The sequence below is a fragment of the Rattus norvegicus genome, chromosome 3 (genome assembly GCF_021556685.1).
Source record: "Rattus norvegicus strain SHRSP/BbbUtx chromosome 3, alternate assembly SHRSP_T2T, whole genome shotgun sequence".
NCBI classification, from domain to species: domain Eukaryota; kingdom Metazoa; phylum Chordata; class Mammalia; order Rodentia; family Muridae; genus Rattus; species Rattus norvegicus.
In genome coordinates, this window is record NC_141536.1 from 12,388,085 (window position 1) to 12,400,790 (window position 12,706).

General features: G+C 47.9%; 1 protein-coding gene across 20 annotated transcripts in view; it reads right to left on the reverse strand.

Moving 5' to 3' along the window:
- The window catches only part of Kyat1 (kynurenine aminotransferase 1), a 33,407-nt gene extending 28,079 nt beyond the window's left edge, over window positions 1-5,328 (reverse strand). For 3 of the 20 annotated variants that reach the window (XM_087652676.1, XM_087652670.1, XM_087652664.1), the window contains exons 1-2: window positions 4,383-4,553; window positions 207-337 (exon numbers count right to left, since the gene is read on the reverse strand). Coding sequence is in view for 2 of the 20 variants with exons in the window: in XM_087652673.1 (XP_087508799.1) it covers window positions 2,130-2,201 (72 nt within the window). In the remaining 18 variants the exon portion in view is untranslated. 20 annotated transcript variants of the gene reach the window in all.
- Between the last annotated feature and the right edge of the window lie 7,378 nt (window positions 5,329-12,706).

The window sequence follows — 12,706 nt, forward strand, 5'->3', positions numbered from 1 at the left end:
GCCAACTGTGCCCTGGCTGCTGACCCCATTGTACATAGTTGTCCAGTAGGCTGTGCTGACTCTAGACAAGTGCAGAGCCACCCCAGGCTGGCCTCAGGAGTTGGCTGGGTTCTGAGTCCGCAGCTTCCACGTTCCCTTTTCTTTAGGGTGAACAGAGAATAAAATCTCTTGACAAGCCAAAACAGCAAAACAAAACAAAACTCTACCTTCCACCAGACTGCGGTGGTGCACACCTTTAATCCCAGTCCTTCAGAGGTAGAGACAGGTGGATCTCTGACTTTGAGGTCAGCCTGATGTACAAACAAGTTCCAGGAGAGCCAGGGCTACACAGAGAAACCTGGTGCGGAAAAGTCAAAAAATAAATATTAAAGTCATGGCGGGGCTGGAGACAGCTCAGTGGTTACTCTACCACAGGGCTCAGGTTTGATGTCCGGCAGCAACGTGGTGGCTCACAAGCACCTACTCTAGCCCTAGGGATTAGCACAGTCTTCTGGTCTACACAGTTACTGCATACACATGATGAACAGACGTGCAAATAGACAAAATAACCACACACCTTTTTAAAGAAAAGGCACCAGGTACTGTGATTCATGCCTTTAATCCCAGGACTCAGCAGGCAAAGGCAGGGAGATCTCTGTGAGTTTGAGATCAGTCTGATCTACACACTGAGTTTTGGGCCAGCTGAGACCCTGTCTCAAAAAATAAAGTAAAATAAATTTAATTTAAAAATAACTGGGAAACAAAAACAAAACACCCCAAAACCCAAAAGCATTGCCCTTGCCCCAGTACTTGCTTCCCTACTTAACTGGTGTGCTGTCTGGTGAGCAGTAGGACTGGGTTCCACAGTAGGACTACAGCTGCTGGAAGGTTATTTCCCTTATGTTACCCAGAGCATAAAAAACGAAGCCCACTGAGCCCAGAATGCCTGAGCTAGGCTTCTGCTCACCTTTTCGTAAATCCCAACTCTTCCTCAGATGTCTGCCTGAGAAGGCTGACACTCCGTCCTCTACAGCTTCCCTGACCACAGAGGCTGGGCTCTGTGAATTTCATATCTGTTACAACTGCACGCTGCAGTGCAGACAGGGTGACCACGATGCTCCCTTACCTAAGTCAATCAGGGCCACTGGGACCTGGGGTTTGTAGCTTCTCCACTACGCGTTCAAGGCAAAGTCTTTTGTCCCCGGCAGAGTGCTCTGGTCACTTGAAGAATGTTTCCATTTTCCCTGTTCAGCTCAGACTGCCAGGAGATGGCCGCTCACTAGTACAGCATTAACCATGCTGCCCACTGAACTGGGGCAGGAGAGGCTTGGTTAAGACCTGTCTCCCGTTCCATGACAAGGAAAAAAGACTGAATCTTGCTCTGTGGCGCTAGCTATGGGACACAGGTAGTCAGGGCTCAGTTTATCCATCTGTAACGTGCTAGAGAAAGTGTAGCAGGTACGAGAGCGTGGACTTGATCCCCGGCATCACACACACCAAGCGAATCTATAGTCTACCCCGGGTCATGCCTGCCATGGTACTTGTATGTATGCAGTGACTAGCAGTTAACAAGAGACCAATTACTGCTGAAACCTACAAGTTTTCCACAAAAAAAAAAAACAAAAAAAAAAAAAACATTTTGCAGGACTATTGAGAGGGCTCAGGGATTAAAAGGACCTAGATTTGAATGCTAGCACCCAAACCAGGGGGCTCACAACCACCCGTAACTTCAGCCTTCAGGGAGATTTGATACCTCTAGCCTCCATAGGCATCTGCACTCATGCGCGCGTGCGCACACACACACACACACACACACACACACACACACACACACACACTTAAAAGTAAAAGTAAAATCCCTTTTTAAAAATCTATTTCATGACACAAGACCTCCCCGCAAGTCTCTTGTTCAACAATGAATTCAGTCCCCCTTTTTTTTTTTTTTTTTTGTGGTTCTTTTTTTTCGGAGCTGGGGACCGAACCCAGGGCCTTGCGCTTCCTAGGTAAGCGCTCTACCACTGAGCTAAATCCCCAGCCCCCAGTCCCCTTTTTTAATCGGTAAAAAAGAGGTTCCATAATATAAATATCCCCCGAGAGAAATCCTAGCCTGACAGCTAAGCCACACAGGATGGAGACTGGGGGCCCCTCACCTTGGAATGGGCTGAGAACAAAGTGGCTTCTGCAGCTCTGACTGAAGGTTCCCAGTCCACAGGGATCAGCATCAGCCTCAGGTGTAACAAATAGCAGGCAGTTTGTTCCTTGTTCCCTCCATAAGATGCTAAACCGAAACTGAACACTCACTCCCTGGGCAGACATAACAGAATGTAGTGGGGCCATCTGGCACCTTGGAGAACAGCCCTCTAACCTTTTAGGTAGAGAAAATGAGGGTTGGAGCAGGGAAAGGACTTACCCAGAAGTAGAGTCTCAGAAAAGTACAGAAAGTCCCCAGCCCTGAGCTTCTTTCAGTTCAAGCCCCCACCGTCTATCCCCCACCGCCCATAAGGAGGTAGAAACTTTTCAGTAGCCAGGAGTCCATGGGGCCCACTATCTGCTGGGACTGGCCCTTTCCAGCTAAGCCAAAGCGATTTGGCCTCTTGGCCACAGAGGCAGGGTCAGGCCCTTAATAAAGAGCTCAGTGTCACTGTTCCTTGGCAATTTGAGAACTCAGCTGGTAAAACAAAACAAAACAAACCAGGAAGACAAAGCCTCTAGTCCTGACAGGTGACACCTTTATTTTTGTCACCAGGAGGGCTGCTGGCAAGGGGGGGGGGGTGTGTGGCGGTGAGGGGACAAAGACTGCAAGGTCTGTCCAGGTGGGCAAGGTAAAGAACACATCGTTGCTATTAAGTCTCCTGTGGGCTTCTGTCGTCTCCCTGCATCCCCTGTCCCCTGTCCCCTGCCCCCTACTCCATCTGGATTAGAATCAGGAGTCAGGCCTTGAGGTTACTGAGGTAAAGTGGAGACGGAGGAGTAGGTGGAATGGAAGCTCAGCTATGAAGAACTGTGTCATAGAAAATAGACTGGAGTTCTCTGACCAGCACATGCTTTAACAATGTGCACCTTGAACTAGACACTTAGGACTCTCAGGGAAGGCTGGGATGGACTTCTATACTCTTCTCTGTCACAGTCTTGGAGAATTCCCCCTCTGACTCTGCCCAGTCTTGTTCCTTGTTCTATGCAAAAGTTTTCAACCCAGGAAGTGACTGCCGAGTTGTCCGCTGCTCTCACAGAAACATAGGGTGGTACATGTCCTGTTCACTGTGAGACCCTTACTCCCCTCCTCCACCACCTAGTTAGACTACACATCCAAAAATTAGCTCTAAGGCTCCCAGGGAGCAGAGGGAGAGACCTGGTGTCCTCAAAGCCTCCTGCGGATATGAGGGGAGTGAGGACCTGTGGGAATCTTTTCTCAAACTCCGTGCCACACCCATCGGTAAATAGAGCCAATGTGTATAAAAAAGTGTATAAAAAAGGTGAGCCTGTGGGGCCATTCAGTGTCTGCCGTTGTGGTCACATGTGTTCAAGGGTGATGGTGCAGTCCCAGGCACTGTCACTGTTCTCTTTCCTTCATCCTCTCCTTCAGCTAGTCCTCTTGCCAGCCCCATTTTTCCTACAGTTCATGCGGCATGCCTGTGTTACACCTGGTAGAACATGGGTTTTGCACATCTGACTAAAGCAGGCTAAAGCCCCCTGTGCTCAGCTTTCCGGCTTCTTCCGTGCTGGTTGTGATACACCAACTAAATCCCCTAACTGCCCCCAGCCTGGTGCCTCCTTCATTAAAGAGAAGCAACAAGACCTCTAGGAGGAGACCTGAACTCACTTAGGAATTGACTCAGCAGATGATTTCATCCTTTTCTTTCGAAGAATAAACTCGTGCACTCGATAGTGCGTCCAGAACTTCTGTTCCCTTGTGCCAGTCAACCAGTTAACAATGTATACACATTAGCAAAAAGTTGGCGCACACACCATTGTCCGAAGCTCTAGACAGTGGAAGTAGGGCCAAAGGCTATTCTTTCTGTCCGGTCAATTTTTTTTAAAACCTAAGTTATCTTGAAAGTTGTCCCACATTAGTACTTGAATCCAATTGCCGTGCAGCCCGGGAACCGACAGAACCCAGAAGGACCCGCAGAGACTATTGGCGCTGGCTCTGCAGACAATTCTCCGTTAGCACAGTCTACCTTGGGAGAGTGGACGTGGGTGTAGAGAGCTAGCCTAACTGGCCCCGTGGCTGAGTGCAGAGCAGCCAAGACCCTCTAAGTTTTTCTCAGGAGACAGATCCTTCTTTCAGAGAAGCTACACATCACATACAAACAGCACATGCATCAAAAAGCTATAGCGCTCGGAAACCAGCCAGGTTCAACACACGGTCTAGAGGAAACCTCGCACGGCAACCAGGAACTAACCTGCTTCAGCTAACAATTGCGCTGCTCCGTCCAATAGCCGGCGACCCCAAACGTAGTCCCAAGGTTGCAGAAGTCTGTTTCTTTAAAGAGGCCGAGCCCTAGATGGACTACTTCCGCCCAGAAGCAACTTGGCTCAAGAGCACTGTCAGTGCAAAGCTGCGAGTTCCCTTTAAAGACGCCGGGGGGGGGGGGGCAGCCTTAGGGACCCCCGGGTTTGCGCTCGGTGATATCACTTCCGGGGCGGAGACCTAAGAAGCGGTACCGTGACAGACAAAACAAGGCGCCAAAGACCCACGGCGCGACTGGCTGTGGGTAGCCAGAAACAGGACTAGGGCTGCCTGCGTGGCGGCCGAGAGCGGCGGGCCTTGTTGAGTGGGTCGAGTATAAAAAGGGACGCGCGCTGTCACCTCACTGAACCCAATCACGCGCGCCCGGCTTCCGTGCGTGCCTTTCACTTGAGTTTCCGCCACGGTCCCCAGGCTGCACTTGTCCTGGCAGATCCGCGCTCCTCCGCGCACTCGCCCCCTACCCAGAGGTTCCACCCTGGCGTTCTCTGGACAGCTCCCCGGCGCGCTCCCCTAGTACTTGGCTCCTTGAACTCCTCCCTCTTTCCTGATCTGCTGGACTGTTTCCTACCTTGGGCAGGAGAACTGGTCTTTGCAATCGGTCTTTAGAAGGACCGATTGGTTTAGCCCCAGTCGCATGTGTGCATTGGGCAAGAGTGACAGATAAAGGGAGGTGAGGTTGGGAGAGCTGGACGTCAGCAGTGATGTCCCCAGGCTGAAGGAACACAGCTTTCGAAGCCAGAGGACAATGAAATTGGAAGCTAAATTTCGTAGAATAGAGGACCTGAAAGTTTCAAAGACCTACCTTGGAAAGATGGCAGCCATACTTTCAACCCCTGCTGACTGTGTTCTGCTCTCTGGAACACAGACTAGCAGACAGCACTGGAGGAAGGGGAGGAGGATAAGAGAGTGTTTCGAGGTTATGGACAGTGGAAGTGGCCTGGACATACACTTGGTGAAGGTTAAGATCTCCTGTGGCAGTCCTGAGGAAGCAAGGACTGGAGGGTAGTGTTGTGAGGAGATACTGGGGTGGCTTGACCCCGTCTTCCCAGTTCTATAGCTTGTTTGGGTTTTGGATGTTGACTCTGGACCTTCTTGTCTCCCAGGGTCTGTAGAGTACAAGGCAGGGGACCAAAATTTAGGACTTGCCCGCTACCCAGTGGTTTTCATTTGCTGAGGACACCTGCTATGGAGCAGTTTCCTTATACTTTAGTGGCCTTTGCAGACAATGGAGGCTTCTGGGGATTGCCCTGTGAGTCAGGAGTCTGGGCAGGTTGCTGGGTTTTTGACTTGCTACTTGAAAGAGCTTCAAGGGAAGAAGCAAAAGTGATTGCCGGTTTTTGTGTGGGGGCCACAAAGCACAACCTATTCAGCAAAGACCGCAGAGGGACCCAGATCGGGTACATGTGGGTTCCTGGAGCCTAAGCCACACCTCTCCATCCCTGGGCTCACTCACCTACCCTGTCATAATGGCCTGCCTTGGACTGGGACTTATGCTAGGAAATGTGTCCCTGGCCCCTTCAGCACCGCAGTCTGAGAGGAGACAGACATCAGGAATAGAAAGAAGCTGAGGATTGAGCATTGTTAGGACAGAGAGAGCCTCGTGGTAGTCCAGAGAGGGTGCCCATGGATGCATGGACAGGGTTGCCAGAGGTACACTTCTGGAAGAGGGATACCAGAGGAGCGAGTGAGTCTGCAGCCTCATTTCCGGCTCTTCTCCCATCCCTCCCAAGTCTACAGTGGGATCTATACTCATCTCTGGGTGAGGTGCTGAACGGATTGTCTCCCGTGCAGTGTCTCACTAAGCATTTGCTCCCTCTGGAGAGTGTGCCCTTGATTTTAAGTGGAAGTCCTCGTATGGCCTGGTCCTCCCCTGATGCTCCTCCCTTGTCCCTTCTCTCCTCCCGGGATAGCATTCTCTGGATGGCACCTCTGCCTCCTGCCAGGAAACACACCCTCTGCTTCCTGCCTGAATCTCTCCCACCACTGTTCCTGCCCCAGGGACACTCACTCATGCCCACTTACTCCTCCAGAACCCTCCACTGGCCCCTTTCGGTCTGGGTGTAAGTTTGGATCCCTGGCAGGGTCTGGCTTCAAGACTGCAGAATTTGCCATAGGGGACTCCTCACGACAGCCAAGGTCTGTGGGGTAGGCATCATGCCCAGTAGTTTCTGTTGCCCTACAAAGGCTCAGACATCGTGTTCATTAGCACTGGTTGGATGCTGGTACCTCAGAGTCCCACACGGACCTGCTGAGAGCAGCTCTTGATGTCTTTCAGTGTCACAGCATCGATGGGGTTGAGGGAGATGTCAGGACTCTGGAGAGATGGCGGGGCAGCCTCAGCAGGGACAGCCAACATGCAGCTAGACAGCAGTCATCTAGGGGTAAGGGCTGCTCAGCCTCACTGAGGGAGCCAAGGCCCGTGCAGTGACAGATAATTCTCTGCTTGGAGACAGTTTTGTCTCCCTCCTCTCAGACCTAATTAGTCAGTGCGTGTTGCTGAAAGGGCAACTGTGGACACACTGTTAAACAGCCTCTGCTCCGGCTGGTCGGAAAGTTCTGGAAAGATAATTTTGTTGCTGTATTCTTTGTTCTTTCCCATTTTGTGAGACAGGCAGGGCCTCTCTGTGGAACTCGGGGTGGCCTGGATCCAGCCTCCCACTCAGCGTCTATGTGTGCTGCGATAGCAGGCACGGGCCATCTCACTGGCTTACGGTGTCTTCTTGTGCCGCAGGGCTTCTCGGAGCTTTGTATGCAGTAGCCTCAGTGTGGTGAGAGTGAGAAGAAGCTGGCGGGGCAGGAAGCCTCAAGAGCACTTGACGGTGTGCACATGTGGAGACTCGGGACCTTTGTTGCACTTGGAAAGGGGACCCAAGTCAGGAAGTGCACAATTTCAGCCTTGGTGTCTATTCAGACCTGGGTAGAGTCGCAGTGGCTACATTCTCAGTTACCAGCACCAGACTTCTCTGATATTCAGATTAAACATCTTTTTTTTTCCCAAAAAGATCTCTTAGGATGTCATATGTATTTGTTTATTTGTTTGTTTACTGAGCTGATCCTACCATGTAGCCCTGGCTGTCCTTGAACTCACAGAGATCCACTTGCTTCAGCCTCCCTGGGCTGGGATTAAAGCTTGTGCCAGCAAGCCTAGCACTTCCTCATCTTTCTAGAGCTTAAGCTCCCTTTAGTAGGTTTTGAGAATGCACTCCTTACAGTGCTTGCCTCAGTACCCAAACCCAAAGCTGACCTGTCCAGAGACCACCATGTAACCTTTACTACAAACCCATGACTCGATCTCGTGGCAATGGCCTTTGTCCCTGTTGACAAATGCACAAGGCTCAGAGAGTGCAACATGTGGCAAAGCCAGCTCCGACAGGTCAGACACACTGAGGAGGGGGATGGTGTTGGTGATTAATCCCTCAGCAGACTTTTCTCTGATGAAGCAAAACTTAATTCTCTGGGGCCATCGAAAAGGGGAGAAATGCACACTTTGTGAATGAATTAAGGCTCCAACACACTCCAACAACTTTATTTTTCCCCTTACAGCTTAGTATCCTAAATCCTTCAAGCAATATAAAAATTATAATGTGGTTACATTCTATTTTTTGTCAAGTTAATGATTACAGTAAGTATTCATAAAAAAGTACCCTGTTCCCAATACCCTTTCGTGAATACACGTTTTACATATTACAGGTGAAAAACAAATGATTCCCAAGAACCCACAAACATCAGCATCCAATCAGTGTCACAGAGTGGACGCAAGCCCTTTCTCAACCGCTTTCTCTTACTCGCAGGCTGCAATTTTTGGTTACAAAAGAAGGATTAATCGTTTTATTATTTATCTTAAAAAGTAATCCTATAGAAAAATCTTAAAAGTATCATAAATCTAAACTTTTATATATCTATAAAGTACAACCAGTCAGTTCGACTTTAAATACTCAGAGCACACACCTACCCATTAATGATTTTTTTTTTATTAAATCCTATCAGGAAACTGAGGGCAAAAATGAGTACAGGAAATTAATCATCACCTTGACCACCAGCCCCTCTTCAGCAAGAAAGCCATGTCAGCTAGTACTAGTCAGTCAAGCAGTCATTCTTCTTGTTCCTTGACCTCAAAAAATCTCTCCTTTAATTATCAAAATTGTGCCTTCCTGTCCCCAAGATTTTCCAGTCAAAGCCACTAGTAAAAACACCTTAACCTAACTTTACTAACAATCTACATCTCTGAGTTCTTCCTAAGGGTGGTTGGTGGCTGTTAGTAACAATTTACAGCTCTAGGTTCCTTCTGAGGGTAGTGGCTGAATCAATCTGCTCCAGAAGCAATACTTGTAAAAGACCAATCACTATTATGTCAATAACACTGCCCGGGGCTGGGGATTTAGCTCAGTGGTAGAGCGCTTACCTAGGAAGCACAAGGCCCTGGGTTCGGTCCCCAGCTCCGAAAAAAAAGAACCAAAAAACAAAACAAAACAAAAAACAAACAAACAAACAAACAAAAAAAAAAAACACTGCCCGGTGATGGGCTAGAGTGCCTTTAGAGGTTTCATACAACTCACAGATTGTGAGGGCCCTGGTGACGGAGGGCCAGAAGTTCTGTAAGAGCATGCGGTCCTCGGGCTGTACCTCTCCAAGGCACTCTGCTTCTGCTAACTGCTGGGCTCCATTCTGTGAGCTCTAAAGCTGGTTTGCTGTTCCTCTTGCAGGGCCCCCAATAACGTTGCAAACATCCCTACCTTCCCAGACTCCACCTCCCTCCTCAGTTTCCCACAACGGCAGGCAGGAGACTCTCCAGCCTGATCTCTGTGATCTTTGTACAGATTGTTATTTAGGGGCTTTTTCCTTTCCTTTCCTTTCCTTTCCTTTCCTTTCCTTTCCTTTCCTTTCCTTTCCTTTCCTTCTTTCTTTCTTTCTTTTGTTTTGTTTTGTTTTGTTTTGTTTTGTTTTGTTTGGGACAGGGTTTATTTGTGTAGCCCTGAGTGCCATAGAACTCAATTCATAGTCCAGATGCACCGGCATCCTGAGATTAAAGGTGTGCTCTAACACCACCCAAATACACAAGGAGGTGCATGCTTGTTACTGGCTTCTTTCTTTTTCTTTTTTTTTTCAAAGATTTACTTGTTTATTTTATGTTAGCACACTGTCGCTGTTTTCAGACTCACCAGAATAGGGCATTGGATCCCATTACAAATGGTTGTGAGCCACCATGTGGTTGCTGGGATTTGAACTCAGGACCTTTGGAAGAGCAGTCAGTGTTCTTAACAGCTGAGCCATCTCTCCAGCCTTCATATTGTTTAGATTCCTGGTATCAAAGGTAAAGACTTCTCTGACTTACTCTTCAGAGGTGGGATGGGGGAATAACCCTCTGTTGTGGGATGCTATCCTCCAAGGCACAACTTGGGGTGACATTCCTGAAATCAGAGCAGCTGTGGGCACCCACAGGAGTCCCTCACAAGATTAAATCTATATCCCAGGGCAGAAGTACGAAGGGTGATCAGACTTGCACCTAGGAGTTCGGGTACTCACTCCCATCTCTTCACCTACTTCATGTAGTCCTGCCTCAACTATTGTTATAGGGAAAATCTCTTCTGTACTGTATGGATGCAGCACCTGTCAATACAATGCTGATTGGCCAATAAGCTTAGGCAGGAAATAGAAGGTGGGACATCCAGTAGGCAGACTGAATTCTGGGATAGAGCAAGGCCAGTAGGATCCCAGGAACATGGTAGAGATCAGAAGCATGGGCGCTGAACAGAGGTAACCAGTCATGTGTTAGAACTTAGATAAGAATATATTGGATATTAAATTCTAATCTAATTGAAAAACAAAGTTCATGGTCTAGGTATGTGTAAATATTATTTGAGTCTCAATGTTGTTAGCCTAGGAGCCTGGGGCCAAGAAGGAAAACATGGCTTTTACAGGATGTGGAAAGTTAACTGAAGGGGCCAGCAGCCATCTTGTGCTGCAGGGGGTGGCTCATGATCCTGCTAGTGTCATGATCTGCCCTGCCCCCCCACTTTGTTCCAGGCCTGCCAGTCACTGACACAGAGAAGTGACTTGGCTGAAGGACATGCTGACCACACACCCTATTTTGTTCTGTCTGTTAGGAGTGTTCTCTATGAGGTTTGATAGTCTTAAGTGCTGGGGACAGCATACCATGACAGGGTATGCCAGGATGGAGACATCTCAGTAGCACATGGCAGCTCCTTGTAAAAAATAGTTATTCCCATTTTTTCCTAAACCTAGCCCTGGACAGCCCCTGTATAGATTTCATTTGTGCATGACTTTTTCAGTTGACCTTGGTTTGCATAATTACTCTATTATATCTGACTTTCCTACTTCTTTCTCCTTCTGCTCTGGTGATTCTATGAAACTAGATGTTCCTTGATGTAATGATTCTTAACAATTGGAAATTGAGGCATAGGGGCACAGCACAGCACAGCCCTAATGGCCCAGGTGCCTGCTGTGTGTTCTCGTCTTGGAAACAATGCAATAACTGCGCAATGGTAGCTCCAGTTTAAAGAAATTATTAGAAAATAAATTAGAGCCAATATTTGGACCCAAGAAAGGGAAAAGGTATTGAAGCTTTGAAATAAGTTTTGCACAACATTTGAGAGTGGTTCCTGGATCAGGAAGTAGAGAATGCATAACATTATATACTAGGAAAACTGTCAAAATACTCCAATTCTTAGAAGAGTCACTGTGTGCAATGCAAAGGAACAGAAGGCCAGCGGAACCACTGAGTTCAGGGTTAACCTGCTCTTTCTGGTCACTGCCTGGCAGCTTTGCCCATGTCATTTTTTTTCTTTTTTCTTTTTTTCGGAGCTGGGGACCGAACCCAGGGCCTTGTGCTTGCTAGGCAAGCACTCTACCACTGAGCTTAATCCCCAACCCCCATGTCATTTATCATTAGAGCTACACAGGAAAACGCAGGTAGCTGACCTCAGAGCTCTGAAATATAATAAGTCAAAAGTTAAAGTTTAATAATGGTAACTTTGCAATTAGTATTATTTTGGCCATAGGCCTGGGATGAGGGGAAGCTTGAAACTTTGGGGAACAACTGTAATTATTTTTTTTTAGATTTATTCATTTATTATATAAGTACACTGTAGCTGTCTTCAGACATACCAGAAGAGGGCATACGATCTCATGACAGATGGTTGTGAGCCACCGTGTGGTTGCTGGGAATTGAACTCAGGACCTCTGGAAGAACAGTCGGTGCTCTTAACCGCTGAGCCATCTCTCCAGCCCACAACTGTAATTCTTAATTCTTTGTGGGATGCAGTTATTCTTTTGAATTTGATTTGGCAGTGATTATACAATGTCTTTTACTTGCTTTTAGATTATTAATAAAAGACTGGGGCAAGAGAATGGCTAGGGAGCGAGTGGGAGAGCATTTGTGTGAGCATTGTGAGCACGTGTGAGCATGTGAGAGCATGTAAAGAGCAAGTGGAGAGTGAGTGGAGAGAGAATGTGAGGTGTGTATGAAGATTGTGTGTGTGAGTGAAAGTAGAGTGCGTGTGGTGTGTGTGAGATATGTGTGAGGTGTGTATGAAGAGTGAGAAGGAAAGGGGAATGAACAGAGATGTGTAGGAGTGTGGGAGTTCAAGAGAAGAAAAGCACAAAGGAGAAAAGCAGAGTGCACAATGCAGTGTGTGTGCAGCCTCAAGCTGTAGGCAAGCAAGTAAGAAAGAAAGAGAGGGAGAGCAGAGAGAGAACTTCTAGCCTTGAAATTGCCTGTCAGTTTGTACCCAAAGAGTGGTCTATGTATATTTATTATGTGCCTTCCAGATATTCTTGCTTCCAGTCGAGAGCTTCGATCCTGTGTTGACGCTGGACCCTGGCACTTAAGAAATTCCTCAAAGCTTTATGCAGGAGCCATCAAATCTAAGGTCAGTATGAAGTGTTATGTCTAAAATATCTTGAGTCAGAGCCGGCCACCAGGCAGCCCTTCCTGGACCTATGTATGAACTCACTGTGGTGTTTCTGGCTGACACTGAAGAATGTTACTAATAAGCCAAGAATATTGATATCGCAATGTTCTGAGACTCCTCCATTCATCCCCTTACCTTACAAAGGACCAATCCACTTAAAGCTTAGCTGATAATACTTTGCCTAGTAAGCCAACTGCTCCTCTCCTTGCCTTTTAAACTTTTGAACCTGATTCTACCCTGGGTCTAGAGAGATGGCTTAGTGGTTAAGAGCACTGACTGCAGCTCTCTGCTCCTCCCTCTTCCAGAGACAGCCGCATCTTCTCGT